Source organism: Dendropsophus ebraccatus, chromosome 14 (assembly GCF_027789765.1).
Source record: "Dendropsophus ebraccatus isolate aDenEbr1 chromosome 14, aDenEbr1.pat, whole genome shotgun sequence".
NCBI lineage: Eukaryota > Metazoa > Chordata > Amphibia > Anura > Hylidae > Dendropsophus > Dendropsophus ebraccatus.
This window is the reverse complement of record NC_091467.1, coordinates 13095521-13119390: the sequence shown is the minus strand read 5'-3', so window position 1 is coordinate 13119390 and position 23870 is coordinate 13095521. Positions and strand designations below refer to the sequence as shown.

General features: G+C 49.0%; 1 protein-coding gene across 2 annotated transcripts in view; it reads right to left on the bottom strand.

Moving 5' to 3' along the window:
• Positions 1-13380, bottom strand: part of LOC138771776 (protein MTSS 1-like) — a 108453-nt gene extending 95073 nt beyond the window's left edge. For both annotated transcript variants that reach the window (XM_069951766.1, XM_069951767.1), the window contains exon 1: positions 13124-13380. In XM_069951766.1, the coding sequence (XP_069807867.1) occupies positions 13124-13195 (72 nt within the window). In that variant the 5' untranslated portion in view covers positions 13196-13380. The remainder of the gene's footprint in view (positions 1-13123) is intronic.
• Positions 13381-23870: the final 10490 nt, after the last annotated feature.

The window sequence follows — 23870 nt, the reverse complement described above, 5'->3', positions numbered from 1 at the left end:
TAAATGTAGGTCAACAAGCTAAGAAGAGAAGGGAGAAGCCATTCACGGCACGGGGTGGGATGTAGACGGCTATGAAGCGGCTATTCCCTAGAGACCTGATCAGAATTGCTTTTCATTAGGTTGGGAATCTAATGGCTGTTTACTTCATTTAGCCTGCGACTCCCATCTGTGGGCTGTGTGCATGTTCAGCAAGTGCCGACACTAGCAAAGCAAACACACCGCCCTCCACGAGAAGCGATGACTCTACAGACTGCTCCTACACCGAGAGGGTCACCGGCAGTATGCCCTTATGACGACATAAAGGGGGATTCCTCTGCTTAAGACTCCCCTCTAGAAGGCCGAACAGATGCCTATAGACTTTCAATAGCTTTAGGCCATAGGTAAATCCCCTATGCACAGAGTGGTTGAGTGTGCACATGTTTAAGTGGGAACAGGAGAATAAGCTCTCCACCTCACCTCCAGTGAGAACAAGACACTCCCAACAAACAGAAGATCTGGACTGCAAAAGCCGCCACTTCCTATTAGGTATTTTCCAAGGAGCACCCAATCGATCACACAGGTGATGTCAGCGGCTGATCAAAGGGGGTCAAAAGACAGGCATGCCCCTAGAACAGGGCTGTCAAACTCATGGCTCTCCAGCTGTTGCAAAACTACAATTCCCATCGTGTCTGGACAGCCAAAGCTTTAGCTCTGGCTGTCCACGCACAATGGGAATTGTAGTTTTGCACCATACAGAGGGCCGAGAGTTTGATACCTATGCCCTAGAATAACGATGGGTTGTCCAGATTTATTAAAGGCGGTGTCTGACTCCATTTTTTTACATAGTTAGACATACCCTTTAAATTTCCACGGAAAGTCATACGGCCATAAATATTCTACCCTCCCTATATATGTGCCATTACACACGAGGCCGTTGTCAGTCTATACGTTAAGTCTTTGTGTTCTTTCATTTCAGATACTTGTAGTATATGGAATAACCTGCTTGTCACCTTCCAATTCGCAGACGTATAATAAGACAAAATAAAACTAGAGCAGAAGCCAGTCGTGTCAGCGTGCCGGTGACTCTTTTAGCAAAGACGACTCTTCCGTCATGAAGGTTAAGAGGCAGATGTAGGAATTCACACATGATATCTCCAGTGTAGGAGCTGTGAGTGCTTTATCTGCAGCAGACAGTACAAGGGCACTGCCGAGGGGTCACTCATGGGCTACTTCTGAGAGAGTGTGGACTGTAAATCCAGATCCTTGTGTTGTTCAAAGGAGAGGGACACCTCAAACACAGATCCTTATCGGCATCAGAGGGAACGGCTACATTAACAACGTAAGTACATACATTAGGAGACCACATCATGAAAGTAACACAAAAAAAAAAAACTAAAGAAAAAGAAAAAAACACAACACAGGCATAAAGCAACATAAAAGAAACGGGTCAAAGTGGCTATAAAAGTCATAGACATGGTGATTTTCCAGCCGATCTACCCAACATTTAGTGGTGGAAGTAAAATCATTGGGTCTATATCACCACAACAAGGAGTTCTGAGCACTTAGAGTTTGTTAAAGTTTTGACTGATGGAACCAATTTCCATTGTCTTGATCCGTAGGCGGTTACTCCAACCAAGGAAATCTCCTGGTTAAAGGGGAACTATCAATAAGTTTGGACGGATGTCCCCTGCCGATATGTCTCATCGGGGGTGTTCCAGTGCAGTTAGTCATTTGCTCCACGGTCTGGTTAGAAGCACTGTCCTCCCCCATAGCACCAATTTGGTCCGCCCCTGACCAGACCGCGGAGCAAACGACTCATTGGACCAGAATGGCATCAAGGATGAAGGGAAGAGACATACCATTCTCTTCTGCGTCTCCTGTGCAATAGGGGGATATCAGCAGGTTAGATTTGTCTCAGTTCCCCTTAAGGGTAGTTTCACACGTACCAGATCCGCAGCGGTTTCACGCTGTGAGTTTGCAGCGATATTCGCTGCGAATCCAAAAAATTCCGCTGCGGGTGTGTAACCCCGCTGAACTTCATACTACATGGATTCACAGCGGATTTTGCTGCAAACTCGCAGCAAAATCCAGTATGTGTGAAGGCACCCTTAAAGAGGATGTACCACCAGTTACATCCTCTTTAAGCTGAACCCACGCCAAACGGCACCGTCACGGCGCCGTTCTATGCACCGGAACCGGCCGATGCTCAAGCACTGGAGGTAGGCCGGCCCACCCCCAGTGGGAGGGAATTCCCTCCCCTGTATGACGCGGCTCCATTCATTCTAAGGGAGTAATCACACGTTCTGTGATTACTATCCATGTGTGGTAGATGAGCTTTGGACTGGTATCGCAGAACTTTTGGCATTACGATTCATGATGATGTTGGAATCTCCGAAACAGGGTAAAGGTTTGAGCTACTGTACGGATACGCGTGGCTGTGTCAGTACAGTAGTGCAAAGATGTAAACTGTTTCGGTACTCCTTTCCGTGGCACATCTCCTGTATTTACAGACTTACCCATTAGGCCATATTATGCTGCGTTTACATGTAACGATTATTGCGCGATAACGGTCGAATTCGAACGATAATCGTACGTGTAAACGCAGCGAACGATCGAACGACGCACGATAAATCGTACATTTTGATCTTTCATCAGGTCATCAAATCGTCGTTCATCGTACGCAAAAAATTCGCAAATCGTTCCGTGTGAACAGTCGTTCGCCGATTTAACCAATGTGTGAGATAGGCTTAAACGATCGCAGTGCAAATTTTCGTACGATATATCGTACCATCTAAACGCTGATCGTTATAAAAAAAAAAAATCGTAAATCCGACATCGCTAATCGTACGATCGGGCCAATAATCGTTACGTGTAAACGCAGCATTACACAGCTCAATAAGTAATGTAAGCGAGCACTGATCTGTTAGATCAGCGCTCCTTTACTAAGCCTATCACACGACTCAACCATCATGCAGCGATGTCTGGGTAACCCCTGTGTTTAGTGTAAAATAACAAGAATTCATACATACCTGTCCACGCTCCCCAATGCTTTTGCCTACTACCCGATCCTGCAGCCACTGCAAGAACTGCAGAGCGGGTCTCCAAAGTGACAGGCCGCTCAGGCGCAGCCATTGATTGGCTGAGCAGTCTGTCACTTCAGAGACCTGCTCTGAAGCGGTGGCTGCAGGACTAGGCAGAAGACCGTAGCGATGCGCATTCGGCAGCTGATTTTTTTAGGTAAGGGCCAAAAGACGCGATCAGCTGATGATCGCTGTCTTTATTACACAGAGCGATAGTCTGCCAAATCAGCCTGATCTGGCAGATTATTACTCCGTGTAAGGGTATTTGCACGCTACGGAATATCAGGAGACTTCAAGCAGATTTCGGTGTGCGGCCTCTGCTTGAAGTTCCGCCCGACCCATAGACTCAAAGATATTTGCCAGGAAATTCCGCTGTCCGCCCAAAGAATTGACATGTCATTTCTTTGGGCAAACAGCGGAACTCACTGGTAAATATCATTAAGTTTATGTGACGGGCGGAACATCAAGAGGAGGCCGTGCGGCAGAATCTGCTTGAAGTCTCCACACGTATTTACTCAAATGTGAGCAATGATATGGTGCCTCCATGAGATTGTAATTTATATATATATATATATATATATATATATATATATATATATATATATATATATATATATAATGTGTGTGTGAAGCCTGAATAAAGGAACGCCCCAAACGCAACAACCCCTGACCTAGCTGGGCCACCCTAAGCAACAAGCGAAAGACTTTAGGAATAAGTAGAGAGTGTGTGCAAGTCTATAACCTGCATTTATGCAAACCTTGAGCACGCTCGGGTTAGTCCGAACCCGAGCGTGCAGCATTTGATTACCGGTGGCTGAAGTAGTTGGATGCAGTCCTGAAAAACATGGATACTTCCATAGGCCATAGACTGTATCCATGTTTTCCAGGACTCCCTAGGGCGGCATCCAACTTCTTCAGCCAGCGGTAATCAAATGCTGCACGCTCGGGTTCGGACTAACCAGAGCGATTCCTTTAATTTTGCCTCAGGAATCGGGAACTTCCCACCCTCCAGCTGTTGCAAGACTACAATTCCCATCATGCCTGAACAGCCAAAGATTTAGCATAGTGGGAATTGTAGTTTTGCAACAGCTGGAGCCCCAAAGGTTCCCCAACACCGTTTTAGATGCAACAACCCATGCAGCTGAACTAAATGGAAAGCGTTGGAGTTGTATCTATACGTTTACTTTATTACTGTGGTTTCAGATGACAGTCGTGTTTTTTTACCAATCAGTTACAGCCAACATCCCAACATGGTCTGGCTAGATTTTCCGCGCTGTAAGACCCGCGAATACACAGAAGAGAGTGTGGAAGGGGAGAAGTGAGAGGTTCCCATGCTCGGATTAATATCCACATCTGGCATATCATCACACGAGAGACCCCCCCCCCCCCCAACAGGATGCAGCAAATCCTGCGTCTGTCACCTGCCTCTCTGCCTTTGGGCTCCCGGAGAGATACACAAAACTGGACAAACAAGTTTCCAACTTTTTTTTCTTTCTTTCGAATAGGTGACACAAACTAATCTGGAGTCCTGAGATCAGAGCTAAACACGGTCCTCAAAGACTCTCGGAGTTACGCAAAGTCCAAGCCCTCTCCAGAGACAAAACAAGAGGCCTCCTTATCATTCATGTATTTGCCTTTCTACTCGACAAGGTATTAACAAGCCCAATCCATTGTCTGGGGGGGGATCTGTGCCATAAACTTCTATGGCTATCAGGCCGTAAATCAGACTAATCTCGCCCCACCACAGTTTCATTTTCTATCCAATGACTTCTAACTAGTTCTATTAACCCCAAACAAGGCCAGGAGAGAGCAAACAAAGAGAGAAGAGGGGCGTCCATCCCACAAGGATCCTCGCTGTGTTTCTAGCACCCCTCCCCCCCAATACAACTCATCACAACTCAGGGGAAGTGGGTCCGGGCTGGTTTGGCGACACTGCATGGGGAGAGGTAAGTACTGCTTGGTTATAATGTTTTTTAAAATCGCCAGGGAGAGAGAGCTCCCTTCATTTTAGGATCAGCAGGTGTCTCAGCAGTTAGATCCCTACCGATGACTATGACATGACAAAAGATAAATAAGAGGTTAGAAACACTTCAAGAAAGAATTCAGGGCCGTTCTTCAGTGTCTGATGCTCACTGTAAATGAGCGCCAATCTCATGGATCAGTGCTGAATTACAGAGCCTGTTGCGAGGTTCAAGTATCTTGTGGGCAGAACCACATAAAGGATCTTTTACTGCTATTACTCATGGGCCAGGCGTCGCTTATGATGATTTATTTGACAGGTCAAAATGACCTGATCAGTCAACAAATGAGCTGATCCCCAATCCTATAAAGATCCCCCATTAGAGATGAGCGAACCTCGAGCACGTTGAGGTTTATCGAAACCTGGACATGAAGTAATTGACTAGCGGTGGCCAAAGAAGGTGGATGCAGCCCAAGGGAGTCCAGGAAAACATAGGTATGGCCTATGGCTGTATCCATGATCTCCTGGCAGCCTTAGGCCTGCATCCATCCTGTGTATGGGGAAGACAGGCAGGAGAGATAACTAAAGACCAAGTAGTTGTTCTGCCGTCAATTACTGAAGGTGTATGGCCGGCTTAGACTATGCTCACTAGACATGAGTGAACCTGTCAAAAGTTCGGGTGGACGCAGCCCGAGGACTGCCTTGAAAACATGGCTACAGCTCATCTCCAGTGCTCACACACTGCAGTACTGCTTAATTTCAGTGAAAACACAGCTATAGTACCCTCAATGTGTGTGAACACAGCCTTACACAAGGCCAAAACTGGGGGGAAAAAAATGTGTAAGCCTTTTCACGATATTGGTTACATCCCAGGTTTTATCTACAAACACCAATGCAAGACCAAAGCCTGAGGCATACAGGTCTGATTCAAAGGACTGGACATTTTTTAATTAAAGGGGTACTCTGGCGAAAGTCTTTTCAACTGATTTCAGAAAGTTATAGATTTGTAATTTACTCCTGTTTAAAAATCTCAAGTCTTCCTATACTTCTCAGCTGCTGGATGACCTACAGGAAGTGGTGTCTGCTGCCACCTCTGTCCATGTCAGGAACTGTGCAGAGCAGTAGCAAATCCTCATAGAAATCCTCTCCTGCTCTGGACAGTTCCTAAAATGGACAGAGGTGGCAGCAGAGAGCACGGTGTCAGACTGGAGAGAATACACCACTTCCTACAGGACATACAGTAGCTGATAAGTATGGGAAAACTTGAGATTTTAAAATAGGAGTAAATTACAAATCTATATAACTTTCTGACACAAGTTGTTTTAAAAGAAAAAGAGTACCCCTTTAATGGCTGGTGCCATCTTTCCACTCTAAACCATTGTCTTTGCTTTCTTCCAGTTCCTACAGCTGACTGTCCCATCCCTGGAAGCTCACAAAATCTACGAAGGACAAAGGTTATCCGTCTCGGAGCCAAATTACATACAACCAGCAACGTGTTGACTTTTATTACGTTGCTGAACCAAGCCGATCTCTCCTTACCTGTCTCCCATCGCCCCTCCCAATAAACTAGCTGATGCAAGCAAATAAAACCGGAATGCAACGCACGCCTGAGCTGAAGGAGTGCATGCCTCTAGGGCCCGATCTACAGGCCACAACATAGCAGCTTGCCGAGCCAGCCGAGCCAGGACCTTCAAAGTGAAAACTGATCAATCATAGGTCATTGAAGACGTCAAGCGGCCACAGAGATCACCATAAAAGTTCTATTGATAAAGCAATAATGTGAACACATGCACCGGATATACCGCCAGCCCCTCGCTATAGGCAACATCTACCGGGTTATTGGCGACTACACAAATCAAACCCGACAGAGATATATTATATATATATATATATATATATATATATATATATATATATATATATATATATATAAATAAATAAATAAAATCAGACAAATCCACACACATATATATATATATATATATAAATAAAATCAGACAAATCCACACACATATATATATATATATATATAAATAAAATCAGACAAATACACACATTATATATATATATATATATATATATATATATATATATATATATATATATATAGGCACACACACAAACCTTGCACAAGTAATGAGTGCGTCTAGTAAACGGAACTACTTTCAGACACACAAACACAGCACACATGTCTACCCAACAAATGTCCCGGCCAGCTGTCCTCCTGGCTGCTCCTCCTCCCGCTCATGTGTCGGTGATTAACATAACTACTTTACACAGCTGCGCTGCTGCTTCTTTTACAGCTTTGGCTATTGGACTATGTTCACACTGGACTGAAAAGCTGTAGGTATGTTTTGGGTTTTCCCAATGGGCTTCGATATGTCATAGAGACATCTTTTGATTAGTCGGGGACTACATTTTTAGATCTCTGCCAATCTCTAGATATAGCAGGGAGAAGCACTTGGCTGGGCACTTCTCTTCACGGCTCGCTGCAGAAGACGGACCCCACAGACTTGCTATAGAAAGGGCATTAAGGGCTGTTACTTATTGGTCCCATAGCCAGATGTTTATCCTACCTGGTTCTAGCAAACTGAAAACCCAGACCCCAACTGTTCAAAACTTTTGACACTTTAAGGGTACAACAGGCGGAATTCTGCGGTGGAGACATGGGACTTAAAGAGGAACACTGGGCAAACTTAAAAAATAAGTTCGTGCAGGGGATGGTGGGACATAATAATGTTATACTCACCTATCCTGGTGCCCCCCTAGCTGCAGGGCAACCCACCGGTCTCCTGTATCTCCTGGTACTATGACATTGCAACCCAACAGGAACTACCTGGCTTAGCCTCAGTCACTGATTGGCTGAGCAGGGCCATGACATCACAGGACCGGGAGATACAGGAGAACGGAGGATGGCGCTGAAGGAAGAGCGGCACGGGGATGAGGAAGTATAACTTGATCGTTATGTTCCTACCACCCCCTGCCTTCCCTGTTTTTGTTTGAGTTCCCCTTTAAAGCTGGAGCTCCACAGCAATTCCCATTTGTACAACCAGGAGCCGCTGTGTCGCACTGCGTGGATATGTGACCCCATCAAGGGGTCGGGGAACAAGGCAGTTACTGGTTGCACGACCAACAATTGCCATGTACGTCCTACGTTTTAGATTTCCAGTGGATTTTCCCAATCCAGTCAAACTCTGCAATAAATCCCCTGCATTTTACTCCTGTGTGAACATACCCCAAGATAGATATAACATTGAACAAACCTGGACGTATATATTACCGATAGTTCTCAAAAAAATGCAGAACGTTAATGTGTAATTGCTCTTATAGCCTCAGGGCGAGTTTACACATAGTGACCAAAATGTGCGCCAACATGCAACTTTTACTGGAAACTGGTTCAGATTGTTAATGGTTGTGTGAGGGAAGACCTGCTGATTTCAACTGGACTAGCTGACTGTGAGGTATATGTGAGGGGGGGCTCCTGACTCTTCCCAGACAGAGGGTTGGTGGGGGATAAGGACTAGGCTGTACTTTAACATGCCTAATCCTTTGTTCCTATGGGAAATAAGTTGCAACCAGTCGTCTAGAACCTCTCTTCATAGAAAACACAATAACACTCTGTGGAGCGTGCATGTTTACAGGGAGGATGGAGGCAGCTGCTGTGACCCCCTAAAATGACAGACCCCTGGTAAAGGAGCAATGGTGGCAGAATATGGTTCTCCTAGCTGTATCCCCTTCTCCCATGCAGAATAATGTACAGGTATAATGTGTCAGACCTCCAATACGTCGCAGTCCTATCAATATGCCGTAAATGTTTGTGGTGGAAAAATCCCTTTAAATAGAAATGCCTGTCCCATAAAAAAAATGCTGGCAGCCATGACTATATAGGCCTGCACATAGGTGGTCCTGATAGTGTACGGGATTGTGCCCACCTTTACCCTCAGATGCCGAGGATATAAGGAGGCGGCCGGGATCTGCACAAGAAGAAAAGAAAAAAAAATCCTAAATTTGGTGCTGGTGATGTCATCCTGGCAGGCCGTCTCCCCGCAGTCTAGTGACAGCGCGGCGCACACATGGAGCTCAGGAGAATCCGCTCATGGCTGAATCACAACACAGACTGTTTATCCAACAAGAGCGTGCGCGAAACCCAGACGTGTAGTTTACATGTGAAAGGAGCGAGAAAACAGCGACAGGAGGGAGAGGAATCACGCCGGGTCCGACTATACAATTACCGTGTGATCTAATAGCGCCGCGTGCGAACGACCCGCATTGATTGTTCTACTGCTAATCGACAGAAAGGCCCTATTGTGGCCATTGTTCACACCCAGCAGATTCCTGCAAGTGACAGTCCATTCCACACATCTTGTTGCTGCAGCACGTGCATACATTTCTGCAAGCGCCATTGACATGAATGAGAGTCGATGAGCCTTCATCACCCGCTCTTAATATACCCAAGGATGGTACTACAAGGGGGTAAATCTCATTCCCATGCTATGGTGCTATCAAAAAAAAAAAAAAACACAAAACAACTAATACTTACCTGTTCTGATCCCCTGTCAGTGGTGCCCAGTCCCTGGGTCCTTTCTGCTGCCAACCCCATAGGAACTACCCATTCAGACAACCTATAACCACCTCTGCCAGTGACTGGCACAGCGGGCAATTATCGCTGAAACAGGCTGTCATAGGAAGAACACAGAGGACCAGGCACTGTCAGAAAGAGCAGTGGTGGGGAATCAGGGCAGGTGAGTATAGGTTATTTTTTTTTTTTTTTTTTAAACCTGGTTTCTGAGTGCATCCGACTTTAAATGAACAGCCGCCCTACAGGAACTCCCTGTTCAGAAAACCTATGGCCACAGCAGTGAACTAGCTCCGCCACGCCATAGGTTGGCACCCCAGGCAGTTCTTGCACAAACAGGCCATAGAAAGAGCACAGAGGATCAGGCACTGTCAGAAAGAGGAGTGGTGGGGAACCAGGGCAGGTGAGTATGGGTTATTTTTTATTTTGCCCATTTCAAAAAATTGATTAACCCCTATCCCCTCAGACATCTAAACAGTACCAGCTGTCAACCTTACACATAGAAATTCCGCACCAAATACCTCACGTGATGACAATTCCCTTAGTCAGGACACAACCGTAGAGACAGCGGACTGGCATCCCCCACCATGGACAAATCAGACCACTGAAGTGACAGAGTTGGCCACAACTTTCAGGGATTGGCAAGATGTTCAGAGTGCCATCACCATGACTGAAGCCGGTCATGCCAGGACAACCTGGCCCTGAACCAATAAACCCTCAAATTACTTTTTTTCAATGGTACACGACCAAACATTTCCCATAATAATAATTTTTTATAGAAAAATCTGGATTAAGACTTGCAGCCCGGCAGTACCTCATATACTTGGATGTTTTTTTATACAGCAATGGGTGACAATTTTAAGCAAAACTACAACCCCCAGCAAGCCCACATGGCCTACAGCTGTCCTGCCATGCTGGGAGTTGTAGTTTGGGGGGAAACCACTATACAATATAAGAGAGAAAACACAAAGGACTCAGAACCCCCTGTCACGGCATGGGTGGGAGTCCAAGCTGTCAGACATTTATAGTGTAACCTCTCCATAAGGCATAAGTACAGGGGACTAGTGCCGAACTGTTTGGGTTCCGCAATGTTCTCCGAACCTGAACACTCGACATTTGCCTCTCGGCGGCTGAAGAAGTTGGATGGCGCCCTAGGGAGTCCTGGAAACCATGGATACAGCCACAGGCCATAGGCCGTATCCATGTTTTCTTGTCAGCCCTAGGGTGGCATCCAACTTCTCCAGACGCCAGCGGGAGTCAAATGCGGAGCGTTTGGGTCCAGAGAACGTTGCGGAACCCAAACAGTTTGGCGTGTCCACTCATCACTACAGGCCAGGGTAATATCAGAAAGGTCACCAAATCTCTATGATCTACCAACCACTTCATACAACCATTGGTTAACCACACATCAAATACATATCCTGAAGGATTCCAAGTGATAACGCCATACTTTTCAGTACCACAAATCATGGTTCTCTCTTGACATGACACTTTAAAATACAGCGCCCTCTGATGGTCAAAGTCTATGGGGCAATAAGCTCTGGGTGAAGATCCTGCACCTGTAAGTCAGTAGCTGTGTGCCAACATGTCACCAGGTGTGTGCCCACAGAGGGCAGACTATCAGTATATTCAGATCTAACAGGATGAGATATGTATAGGACATTACATGAACTCGGCAATAACTATAACTCCCATCATGCATGTCCTAATAAGAGTGAGATGCCTCCAGCTGTTGCGAAACCACAATTCCCATCATGCCTGGACAGCCGAAGGCTGTCCAGGCATGATGGGGATTGTAGTTTTGCAACAGCTGGAGGGCCAAAGGTTCCCTATACCTAGTTTATAGTACAGACCAGTCCAGGCATGATGGGGATTGTAGTTTTACAACAGCTGGAGGGCCAAGGGTATCCCATCCAGGACAGTGGGGGGGGGGGGGGGGGTCCGGTTACTTGTCTGAAGCCCCCAATGCGCTTGTATATACAATACTGCTCAGTATAAGGCTGGTGTCGGACAACCTGCGATTTTCAGGCTGATCCAAACTACAACTCCCATCATGCATATCTTAAAATAGGAATGGGATACCTCCAGCTGTCGCAAAACTATAATTCCCACCATCCCTGTCCTAAAAGGGCAAAGACTATTAGATTAGTAGGGGGTCCGGTCACCTGTCCAAAGCCCCCAGTGTACACATATATACAATACTGCTCAGTATAAGGATGGCGCCTGACAACCTGTTGCAAAAACTATAACTCCCATCCGCAGGTTGTCAGGACACAATGGGCGCTGTAGTTTTGGCGACAGCTGGACTGGCAAACACTGGTAATCCGCTCACTCATTTACAAACAGGTAAACATTGTAGCTCGGTGCTAGTGGTTATTCTCAATGTAGACCAGCACATATACGGGTCCCTGGCACTAGTGGTTATTCTCAATGTAGACCAGCACATATACGGGTCCCTGGCACTAGTGGTCATCCTCAGTGGAGCCCAGCACATATACGGGTCCCTGGCACTAGTGGTCATCCTCAGTGGAGCCCAGCATATACGGGTCCCTGGCACTAGTGGTCATCCTCAGTGCAGCCCAGCACATATCCATGGCATCAGTGGTCATCCTTAGTGGAGCCCAGCACATATACGGGTCCCTGGCACTAGTGGTCATTCTCAATGTAGACCAGCACATATACGGGTCCCTGGCACTAGTGGTTATCCTCAGTGGAGCCCAGCACATATACGGGTCCCTGGCACTAGTGGTCATCCTCAGTGGAGCCCAGCACATATACGGGTCCCTGGCACTAGTGGTCATCCTCAGTGGAGCCCAGCACATATAGGGGTCCCTGGCACTAGTGGTCATCCTCAGTGGAGCCCAGCACATATACGGGTCCCTGGCACTAGTGGTCATCCTCAGTGGAGCCCAGCACATATACGGGTCCCTGGCACTAGTGGTCATCCTCAGTGGAGCCCAGCATATACGGGTCCCTGGCACTAGTGGTCATCCTCAGTGCAGCCCAGCACATATCCATGGCATCAGTGGTCATCCTTAGTGGAGCCCAGCACATATACGAGTCCCTGGCACTAGTGGTCATCCTCAGTGCAGCCCAGCACATATCCATGGCATCAGTGGTCATCCTTAGTGGAGCCCAGCACATATACGGGTCCCTGGCACTAGTGGTCATCCTTAGTGGAGCCCAGCACATATACGGGTCCCTGGCACTAGTGGTCATCCTCAGTGGAGCCCAGCACATATACGAGTCCCTGGCACTAGTGGTCATCCTCAGTGCAGCCCAGCACATATCCATGGCATCAGTGGTCATCCTTAGTGGAGCCCAGCACATATACGGGTCCCTGGCACTAGTGGTCATCCTCAGTGGAGCCCAGCACATATACGGGTCCCTGGCACTAGTGGTCATCCTCAGTGCAGTGTAACGCGTGTATAACGCAGTGTGTGTACACAGGTTGCAGGATGTGCGCCCTGCAGTCTCGCCCCCTTTGTTATGGAAGTTTCCCCGGACACGCCTGGCAGACATTCTCACCTTCATATCGTTCATGATGGTTTGGAAGAGTCCTCCGAGCGCGCTGCATTCCTTCTCCATGCCCGCGTCCATGGTCGCCGCTCCCGCCCCGGGCAGAGCCCCCCGTCCCCGTCTGTCTCAGTGCACGTATCCGGTGTGCGGGCTCCAGCCAGCAGCGGCGGCGGCAGCAGACGACAGCTCCCCACTGACCAGAAGACGAGCGCAGCGCTCACACTGTTCTCATGCCGCTGCAATGCACTGGAAGCGGGGAGGGGAGGAAGAAACTGGCTTCGGGAATACGCAGTTTACGCAACGGCGCGGAGCCCCCTAGCGGCCACACCAACAGGACCAACCCGGCACATGGCCACGCCCCCTCACATTCCCAGTTCTGCCGTAAACCACGCCCAGCGACAACATTCCCTCCTCTGTGGACTGTCTCCTAGGAAAGTAGTGGGGCTCGGCGGGTGACGTCATGCAGGGGGTGGGGGCGTGGCTTACCTAGCTACGTGGGCTTCAAGTTGCCAACTCTCCTTGAGGAGGGAGGGGCTGTCGGGTGTTCTGTGTGTGTGTATACAGGGGGAGGGGCTGTAGCCACGCCCACAGGTGTGTGAGGACTCCTTCACCTCGAGTGCTGGCTGGCAGGGGCATGTCCTGTGAAGTGTGCCCTTGAAGAGAACAAGCAACATGTGTCTGCCCTCTAAGTGCTCTGATAATGGAGTATAAGGGCTGGACTGTATACAGTATATCCAGTAGTCTGGTGCTCACTGCCTGGCTGCAAGACTACAACTCCCAGCATTCCTCCACAGCCCTCAGCTTCGGCTGTCCAGGCATGATGGGAATTGCTGGAGGTTCCCCATCCCTGGTATACAGGCCTGTATTTAGAGTTCATGCCGCCCTGGGCACTTTGCACGCTGAGGCGCCCCCTCCCCCGGCACTGGCAGGCTACATGCATGGTATATACCCTGGCACTTGGGTGCCGCTCTGCTTGTTGCCCGATCTTCTCATCAAAAAGACGTGATGGAGGAAGGAAGGAAGCCGGGGACGTCTTAGTTTGGGGACCGCTTCCAGTCCAGTGTCCGACTGGGGTACCTGGGGCCCATGCAGTACGGGGGCAGGGGAGACGCTGGGGGTAAGGGAGAGCAGTAGGGGGGCAGGGGAGACGCTGGGGGGCAGGGAGAGCAGTAGGGGGGGCAGGGGAGACGCTGGGGGGCAGAGGGAGTAGTAGGGGGGCAGGAGAGATGCTGGGGTTCAGGGGAGAAGCTGGGGGCAGGAGAGATGCTGGGGTTCAGTGGGAGAGGCTGGGGGTCAGGGGGGGCAGAGGAGAAGCTGGGGGTCAGGGAGAGCAGTAGGGGGCAGAGGAGAAGCTGGGGGTCAGGGAGAGCAGTAGGGGGGCAGGGGAGAAGCCAGGGTTCAGGGGGAGAAGCTGGGGGGCAGAGGGAGTAGTAGGGGGGCAGGAGAGATGCTGGGGTTCAGGGGGAGAAGCTGGGGCAAGAGAGATGCTGGGGTTCAGGGGAGAAGCTGGGGGCAGGAGAGATGCTGGGGTTCAGTGGGAGAGGCTGGGGGGCAGGGAGAGCAGTAGGGGGGCAGGGGAGAAGCCAGGGTTCAGGGGGAGAAGCTGGGGGGCAGGGGGAGTAGTAGGGGGGCAGGAGAGATGCTGGGGTTCAGGGGGAGAAGCTGGGGGCAGGAGAGATGCTGGGGTTCAGTGGGAGAGGCTGGGGGTCAGGGGGAGCAGTAGGGGGGCAGGAGAGATGCTGGGGTTCAGTGGGAGAGGCTGGGGTTCAGGGGGAGAAGCTGGGGGCAGGAGAGAAGCTGGGGGCAGGAGAGATGCTGGGGTTCAGGGGGAGAAGCTGGGGGCAGGAGAGATGCTGGGGTTCAGTGGGAGAGGCTGGGGTTCAGGGGGAGAAGCTGGGGGCAGGAGAGAAGCTGGGGGCAGGAGAGATGCTGGGGTTCAGGGGGAGAAGCTGGGGGCAGGAGAGATGCTGGGGTTCAGGGGGAGAAGCTGGGGGCAGGAGAGATGCTGGGGTTCAGTGGGAGAGGCTGGGGGTCAGGGGGAGCAGTAGGGGGCCAGGGGGCAGCTGAGGTTGCAGGGGGGAGAGACTGGGGGGAAGACGGAGCGGCCGGAGGGCAGAGGGAGCAGATGCAGGCTGGTCCCCGTCCCCCCAATGTAGCGCCGAGGTCCGGGGTGAGCTTCCGGCACAAACAGCCTGACAGAGTCGGGAAGCTCACAGCTGCAGCCCCGTGGTCCCGGATTTCTTCCCTGCTTGGCGGCGCTCACATGTGACATCATCGCCGAGCAGAAGAGAAGTTCGGGCATCACGGGGTTGCAGCTGTGAGCTTCCCGACTGTCAGGCTGTTTGTGCCGGTAGCTCACCCCGGACTCCGGCCATCAATTATCCAGGACACTGGGACAGGTGAGTATCATTTGTTTGTTTTTTAAATGGCAGCTCAAGCTTTCTTCCACAACTTTGTGGCACCAGACAACCCGATTTATAAATAGTGAAAGCATTTAGGGTATCATTGGGCCCTTAAAGAGGTTGGCCACCAAAAACTAACTTTGGGTTAGAGAATGTGGGGGGTCCGACCGCCATACTGCGCTCTCTCTCCAGCCAGCTCCATTCATTCTCTACGGAGCCATCAGAGGCTTTCCAGCAGCTCCATAGAAATGAATAGAGCCAATAGAGGTCATTGCAAGTCTATGGGGCCCATCTTCTGCAGGAAGGTGAAGCTCTCAGTGATCCAGAGAGAGAGAAGCGCCCAGATGTGCACATCTCCCAGCACTGTTTAATGATCGGTGATCTGAATACCCAGAACCAAACAATCAAAACACTTAAAAGTAGGGGTGAGGAACGTGCGGCCCTCCAGCTGTTACAAAACTACAATTGCAATCATGCCTGGACAGGTTTGGCTGTCTGTGCATGATGGGAGTTGTATTTCTGTATAATCATACAGTTATAACATATTATGGAAACACAGCGGTGAAATGGTTAAAGCAGTTATTCTCCTCTCCATAGATCGCTGTTTCCCAGCTGGCATGTCTGTGGCTCATTCCACCTGTGACCCCATCACACAAGCTTGTGAGTGATGACACGACACTAGTGGCAAGGAGCCATGCCGCGTACAGCCATAGGAAGCTATCAGATTGCAGCCATACATATCTGCCATTGTGCTGCACTGTGGGAATAGCTGTCATACTTTATGGCACCTGTTGGTACAGCTAACGTAATGTATCATAATGTGTACACTGCCCCCAAGTCCTTAAGTGTACCTCCTCTCTTAAAGTGTTACCAGTTATCTTCTGTTTCTTAAAGGGGTACTTTTTTTAATCAACTGGTGTCAGAAATGTAGCTGTGTACTCTGTCTGAACTTGGAGAGATACTTTATAGTGAGAAGTTTACTTGTAATGGTGTATAGACTGTGTCTGACCACCTTGTGCCCTACAGTGTCAAGTGACCCGTCCTGTCAGGGTACTACAAGCTCCAGCCATAGTTCTCTGAGCTTAGCTAAGTGTCTGGGGGTGTCACAGTTACCTGCACTGCGAGATAGGATACATTAACCTTCTTTACGGTAGCCTAGTCCTATCCAGGCTAGTTCCTCTTGTGTTCAGGATACTGCCCTGCGCTTTTTAGTGTTCTCGGCGTGGGTTAGGGTGTTCCTGGACTCCTCTCCCTTTAACTTGCTAAGTACTGCATAATTAATGTAGTAGAAATACTGGAAGAACTGTTGGTCACTAGCTGCATCTGTACACACTCAGGGGGAGATTTATCAAAGGGTGTAAAATTTAGACTGGTGTAAACTGCCCACAGCAACCAATTACTGCTCAGCTTTCCTTTTAGCACTGCCCAAAGCTGAGCAGTGATTGGTTGCTCTGGGTAGTTTGCACCAGTCTAAATTTTACACCCTTTGATAAATCTCCCCCTGAGTGTCTAGACCAGTGGCATAGCTACCATAGAGGCAGGGTAGGCAGCTGCTATGGGGCCTGTGGGGGAGAGGAGCCCAGGAATGCACAGGGAAAATAAGAGCTGTCTTGTGTCTTTCTGCTTAACCCCTTAGGTACTACAGTGTATAAGTGACCCAGTGTTCACTTACATGCTGCAACACAAAAAAGGGTTAATAAGCAGAGTCCAAGGAGATCTTTACTGCTTTGATAACCCCTGACCTCTGTTCTCCAGCTGCTGCAATCAAGTAGGAAAATGTACAGAGTTCTATCCAGAGGTCAGGGGTTATCAGTGCAGGAGCAGTATGTAAGAGAACATTGGGTCACTCACACACTGCAGTACACAAGGGGTTAAGCAGAACGTTGCCTGCTCCTGTACCTACAGTATGTATTTAAATACAGTGGACTGACAGAACAAGCAACCATTGGCTCTCTGCTCTGCCAGTAACTTTTGTAGCAGAGGATTCTGCCTCTGGTGACAAGAGATTTTATTTTTTTGGCCACATCACCAAGCCTACATATAGCGAACTTCCCTGTGAGTGCTGGGGATTAGTGTGTGCATAAAAAAGGAGAAAAGAGATTTGTTAGAAGCAAAGAGCACCTCCTATTGGTTACTAGTAACACATGGTACACATAAAATATTAGCCCATGACCTTCCTCAGCTGTGCAATACATAGGAATATAAAATACTGACATCTAGTGGTGAAACTTTAAAGTACCCTTTATCACCACTTAACCTGAAAAGAGGAAGCTTTTTGAGAGGTTTGAAAGGAGTGACAAAAAACAGAGGTTTGAAAGGAGAGACAAAAAACACTGCTGCAGGAAGTGGTGTATTTTTTCCAGTGTGACTCTGTCCATGTCAGGAACTGTCTAGAGCCGCAGCAAATCCCCATAGAAAACCTCTCCTGCTCTGGACAGTTCCTGACATGGACAGAGGTGGCAGCAGAGAGCACTGTGTCAGACTGGAAAAAAATACACCACTTCCTGCAGGCCATACAGCAGCTGATAAGTACTGGAAAACGGGAGATTTTTAAATAGAAGTAAATTACAAATCTGTTTAGCTTTCTGAAACCACTTGTATGAAAGAAAAAGATTTTCGCTCTAGAACCGCTGTACAAATGTGTCAGCTCATTGCCGGAGGAAGCTGGCCGTACTCTAAATGATTTCTCATCAAATTCAACAATGGCCCCCTCCAGTGTTCCCTCTATATTTACTTAGCTCTCTTCTTATTGGTGGGGACAGCTTTTGTACTGGTGAAAATCAAACATCCGGTGACATGATTCACTAACAATGGTGAACAAGCTAAACAAATATTATACTTGCTTTGACCTCTCATAAGGTGTCAGACCTTTTGAGCATCGAAAAATTGCATCCCATAGCTTTGACACTGCAGATCTCAGGTAGATAATTCTGCCCCATTGCACTCACAATAATCATTGTGGCTTATGCAGAGCCATGCAGCTATATACGCCTCCTCCCCCAACTTCTGTTTAGCATGCTGTCCAGCCATGGATGGGAGGAATCTCCTACTTTGTTCATCCAAATTTTTTTTATTTAAAATAAACTGGTGCTCTCCTCTCTCACACTTCCTGTCACACCACCCTATACAAGGTAAGGATTTCCTGTCAGGTGAGCAGTAGAGGTTTAGTGTCTCTTTAGAGTTGGTAGGACAGGACACAGGTTCCTGCTGCAGTGGGCCTAGCTTAGGTCAGTACCCTGAACGGGGACTACACCTCTTTTCTTTGCTAGGAGTAACTAGCTAAGATGCAGTGTTAAACCCCAGAGGTGGGGTAACCAGATCATAGGAGAGACACCCTTGCCTACAGCGAGGATCTTCACAGTCAGGACAGTCACCCCCTAAGGAAAAGGCAGAGGGACTGATCCCCAGTAAAGCAAAGCAGCGTTAAGTCGACGTACTTTACTGACAGACGCTCGTCCACTTGCGGTTAGGCTTCAGTGGGAGCTACACCTAGAGACAAAGACCTAGGACTTGTACTACCTCTCAAGACGGTCACTGATACTGGGAGGCAGAAGGCGGTTAGATAACAGAAGTTCTCAAAGCCAAAGTATTTTTGTTACCAGATCTGTTCCTACAATTTTGTATTGTAAAGAACAATTTTCAGTAAAATTAAGCACTGTTCAAGTTGAGACTCTGTTACCTTTGTCGCCACACCTGTACGCTCACCTCACAGTTGTTCTACTTAAGGTCCAGTGCCCGTGTGTGGGGGTGGGCAGGGCCGCCGATAGGGCAGTACAAGTGGTACTGCCGTATGGGGCCCGGACCCTAAGAGACACGGGGGGGGGGGCCCGGCGGGCCCGCCGACCGCCGCCCCCCGACCGCTACGCTACCGCCAACTGTTTTTGAGCATCCCGAGAAGCTGCGGCCACGCAGCTTCTCGGGATGCACTGATCGCTTTAATGTTCCGCCCGCACAGCGGGCGGAACATTAAAGCGATCAGAATACAGGAGAAGGACCTGTCAGCGTCCTCCTCCTGTATTCTCTCCCATAGGCTGCCGGCACTTCATACCAGCAGCCTATGGGAGGCCGGGCCGTGATCATGTGCCCCTCCGGCAGGCGTGATGATGTGACGTCATCACGTCTGCCGGAAGTCCCGTCCCTGCGGCTCGCAAGATGGAGCCCGAAGAGGAGGAGGAAGAGTTGCTGCCTGCACAGCGCGGATTAGGTGAGTAGGATGTTTTTTTTTTTTAGGGGCACCTCTGGGGGCGTTATTAGTGTATGGGGGCACCTCTGGGGACATTATTAGTATATGGGGGCACCTCTGGGGGCATTATTAGCTCATGGGGGCACCTCTGGGGGCATTATTAGTATATGGGGGCACCTCTGGGGGCATTATTGGTCTACGGGGGCACCTCTGGGGGCATTATTAGTGTATGGGGGCACCTCTGGGGGCATTATTGGTCTACGGGGGCACCTCTGGGGGCATTATTGGTGTATGGGGGCACCTCTGGGGGCATTATTGGTGTATGGGGGCACCTCTGGGGGCATTATTAGTATATGGGGGCACCTCTGGGGGCAGTATTAGTATATGGGGGCACCTCTGGGGGCATTATTAGTGTATGGGGGCACCTCTGGGGGCATTATTAGTATATGGGGGCACCTCTGGGGGCATTATTGGTGTATGGGGGCACCTCTGGGGGCATTATTAGTGTATGGGGGCACCTCTGGGGGCATTATTAGTGTATGGGGGCACCTCTGGGGGCATTATTAGTATATGGGGGCACCTCTGGGGGCATTATTAGTATATGGGGGCACCTCTGGGGGCATTATTAGTATATGGGGGCACCTCTGGGGGCATTAGTGTATGGGCGCACCTCTGGGGGCATTATTAGTATATGGGGGGCACCTCTGGAGGCATTATTAGCTCATGGGGGCACCTCTGGGCATTATTAGTGTATGGGGGCACCTCTGGGGGCATTATTGGTCTACGGGGGCACCTCTGGGGGCATTATTGGTGTATGGGGGCACCTCTGGGGGCATTATTAGTATATGGGGGCACCTCTGGGGGCATTATTAGTATATGGGGGCACCTCTGGGGGCATTATTAGTGTATGGGCGCACCTCTGGGGGCATTATTAGTATATGGGGGGCACCTCTGGGGGCATTATTAGCTCATGGGGGCACCTCTGGGGGCATTATTAGTGTATGGGGGCACCTCCGGGGGCATTATTGGTCTACGGGGGCACCTTTGGGGGCATTATTGGTCTACGGGGGCACCTCTGGGGGCATTATTGGTGTATGGGGGCACCTCTGGGGGCATTATTGGTGTATGGGGGCACCTCTGGGGGCATTATTAGTATATGGGGGCACCTCTGGGGGCATTATTAGTATATGGGGGCACCTCTAGGGGCATTATTGGTGTATGGGGGCACCTCTGGGGGCATTATTAGTGTATGGGGGCACCTCTGGGGGCATTATTAGTGTATGGGGGCACCTCTGGGGGCATTATTAGTGTATGGGGGCACCTCTGGGGGCATTATTAGTATATGGGGGCACCTCTGGGGCATTATTAGTATATGGGGGCACCTCTGGGGGCATTATTAGTTCATGGGGGCACCTCTGGGGGCATTATTAGTATATGGGGGGCACCTCTGGGGGCATTATTAGTTCATGGGGGCACCTCTGGGGGCATTATTAGTTCATGGGGGCACCTTTGGGGGCATTATTAGTATATGGGGGCACCTCTGGGGGCATTATTAGTATATGGGGCCACCTCTGGGGGCATTATTAGTATATGGGGGCACCTCTGGGGGCATTATTAGTATATGGGGGCACCTCTGGGGGCATTATTAGTATATGGGGGCACCTCTGGGGGCATTATTAGCTCATGGGGGAACCTCTGGGGGCATTATTAGTATATGGGGGCACCTCTGGGGGCATTATTAACTCATGGGGGCATCTCTGGGGGCATTATTAGTGCATGGGGGCACAGCTGGGAATCCTACATACAGGGGGCACAGCAGGGGATCCTACATACAGGGGGCATCCCACACAGCGCAGTTACTATGGGAGCCTACAGGGGGGAGAAAGGAAAGGAAGTTGCTAGAAATGTGCGGAGCCTAAATTGTTTGTCTCGCAGGTTCTAAGGGGATGAAACGTATCTGGAAGAAATCATCATGGAGGTCTGGGCCGGATGGAGAGGAAAAGGGAAAGTGACGCCTCAGATCAAAGAAGACGTCACCTGTGAGTCCCTGTATGACACTTTTCTTATTTTGTAGAACATCATTTAGTAGGGGCGCCCCACGGTGACAGCTACTACATTATCTGTACTCAGAGATATCACTGTGTTATCTGTTGTGTTACATAGGACTGCAGGTGACTACTACATTATCTGTACTCAGAGATATCACTGTGTTATCTGTGGTGTTACATAGGACTGCAGGTGACATCTACATTATCTGTACTCAGAGGGATATCACTGTGTTATCTGTGCTGTTACATAGGACTGCAGGTGACATCTACTACATGATCTATACTCTGAGATATCACTGTGTTATCTGTGCTGTTACATAGGACTGCAGGTGAAATCTACTACATTATCTGTACTCAGAGATACCACTGTGTTATGTGGTGTTACATAGGACTGCAGGTGATATCAGGTGATTTCTCCAGGTTGCAGAAGTTCAAACTTCATCGTGCCCTGGTGTGCTGGTGTCTGTATGTGTGTATACATGTGTGCTGGTGTCTGTATGTCTGTATACATGTGTGCTGGTGTCTGTATGTGTGTATACATGTGTGCTGGTGTCTGTATACATGTGTGCTGGTGTCTGTGTGTGAGATCAATTCTAGAGAACTGGCTCATATACCCCATTTTCCCCAGTGGTTTAAAATGTAACCTCTGTTATACAGTTATAAAATTGTAGAAATTAAATGTGAACAAGGTGCAATTCAAATAGACACTTACTTGTATAGCTGCCTCTTGTGCTCTGTATGCAGTGCATTATATTCACCCTTGCAACGTACAATTTATAGCGTGTCTACAAGCCCAGCGGGGCTCATTATGATGGAGACTAAAACTTATACAAGAGTGGGGTAGGGGTTCCCCTGTATTCAGAATGCTGTTGAGTGCTAGGCAATGCCCCATCTGGGATTATTGAATTTCGAGGGTCTATGCAGAGCAGGATAAAGACACCTCTGCTGCACAAACAGGATCTCCTAGAAAGCGTTCTCACCGCCATGTATTCGCTATCACTGGCTTGGGTGAGCTAAACTAGTCTGCCTGGGGGGGGGGATGATTTGTACATGCTCACTAACATGGAACAGCCTCATTATATTAGCCTTATCAACATATTCTATGTTAGTGAGCATACCGGGGGGGGGGGGGGGATATTGGTGAACATATACAAATCAAACAGCCCCCCCCCAGACCCTCGAAATTCAATAACCCCAAACGGGGCATTGCCTAGTACTCAACAGCATTCTGAATACAGGGGAACCCCTACCCCACTCTTGTATAAGTTTTAGTCTCCATCATAATGAGCCCCGCTGGGCTTGTAGACACGCTATAAATTGTACGTTGCAAGGGTGAATATAATGCACTGCATACAGAGCACAAGAGGCAGCTATACAAGTAAGTGTCTATTTGAATTGCACCTTGTTCACATTTAGTTTCTACAATTCTATAACTGTATAACAGAGGTTACATTTTAAGCCACTGGGGAAAATGGGGAATATGAGCCAGTTCTCTAGAATTGATCGGAACCAAATTATACCTCCCAGCAAGGCATGGGGCCAACACACTATTTTATTTTTTTTTTATTAATGTGGGGGGCCCAGACACTTTGGTTGTATGGGGCCCCGAAATTCCTGATGGCGGCCCTGGGGGTGGGTATTATCACTCTTGGCCACCGTGTCAAGTTGCCCCCAAAACACCAGAGCCCACCAGCTGCACCGAACACCTGCACCAGCGCCCGGGCCAAGGCATGAGCAAGGGGATCGGCAGGTAGCTAAAATGTAGGGCCACCACCCTGCTCTCATGTTCTTGGCATGGGTGATGCTTATGATGTAAGAAGGTGCAGTATCTGATCTTTCACTTCTGGACAGGAATATTTGTCATGGGGATTCCAGTATATTTACAGGGTAAACCTAATGACAGATCCAGTACTTTCATAAAGAAGGAAAGAAATGCTAATGATATGACGCACGTAAGGTGAGAACAGGTGGGTCCACAGAGTCAAGTGTATAGAGAATAAGAGATTTCATGGTGAATAAACGAATCAAATAATAATATGATTCATGGTGAATCTGCCCTGTACATCCTCCTAATACGTTCCGGAGTGTGAGTAATCCTGCCGGACGGCTATGCATGAAATCCA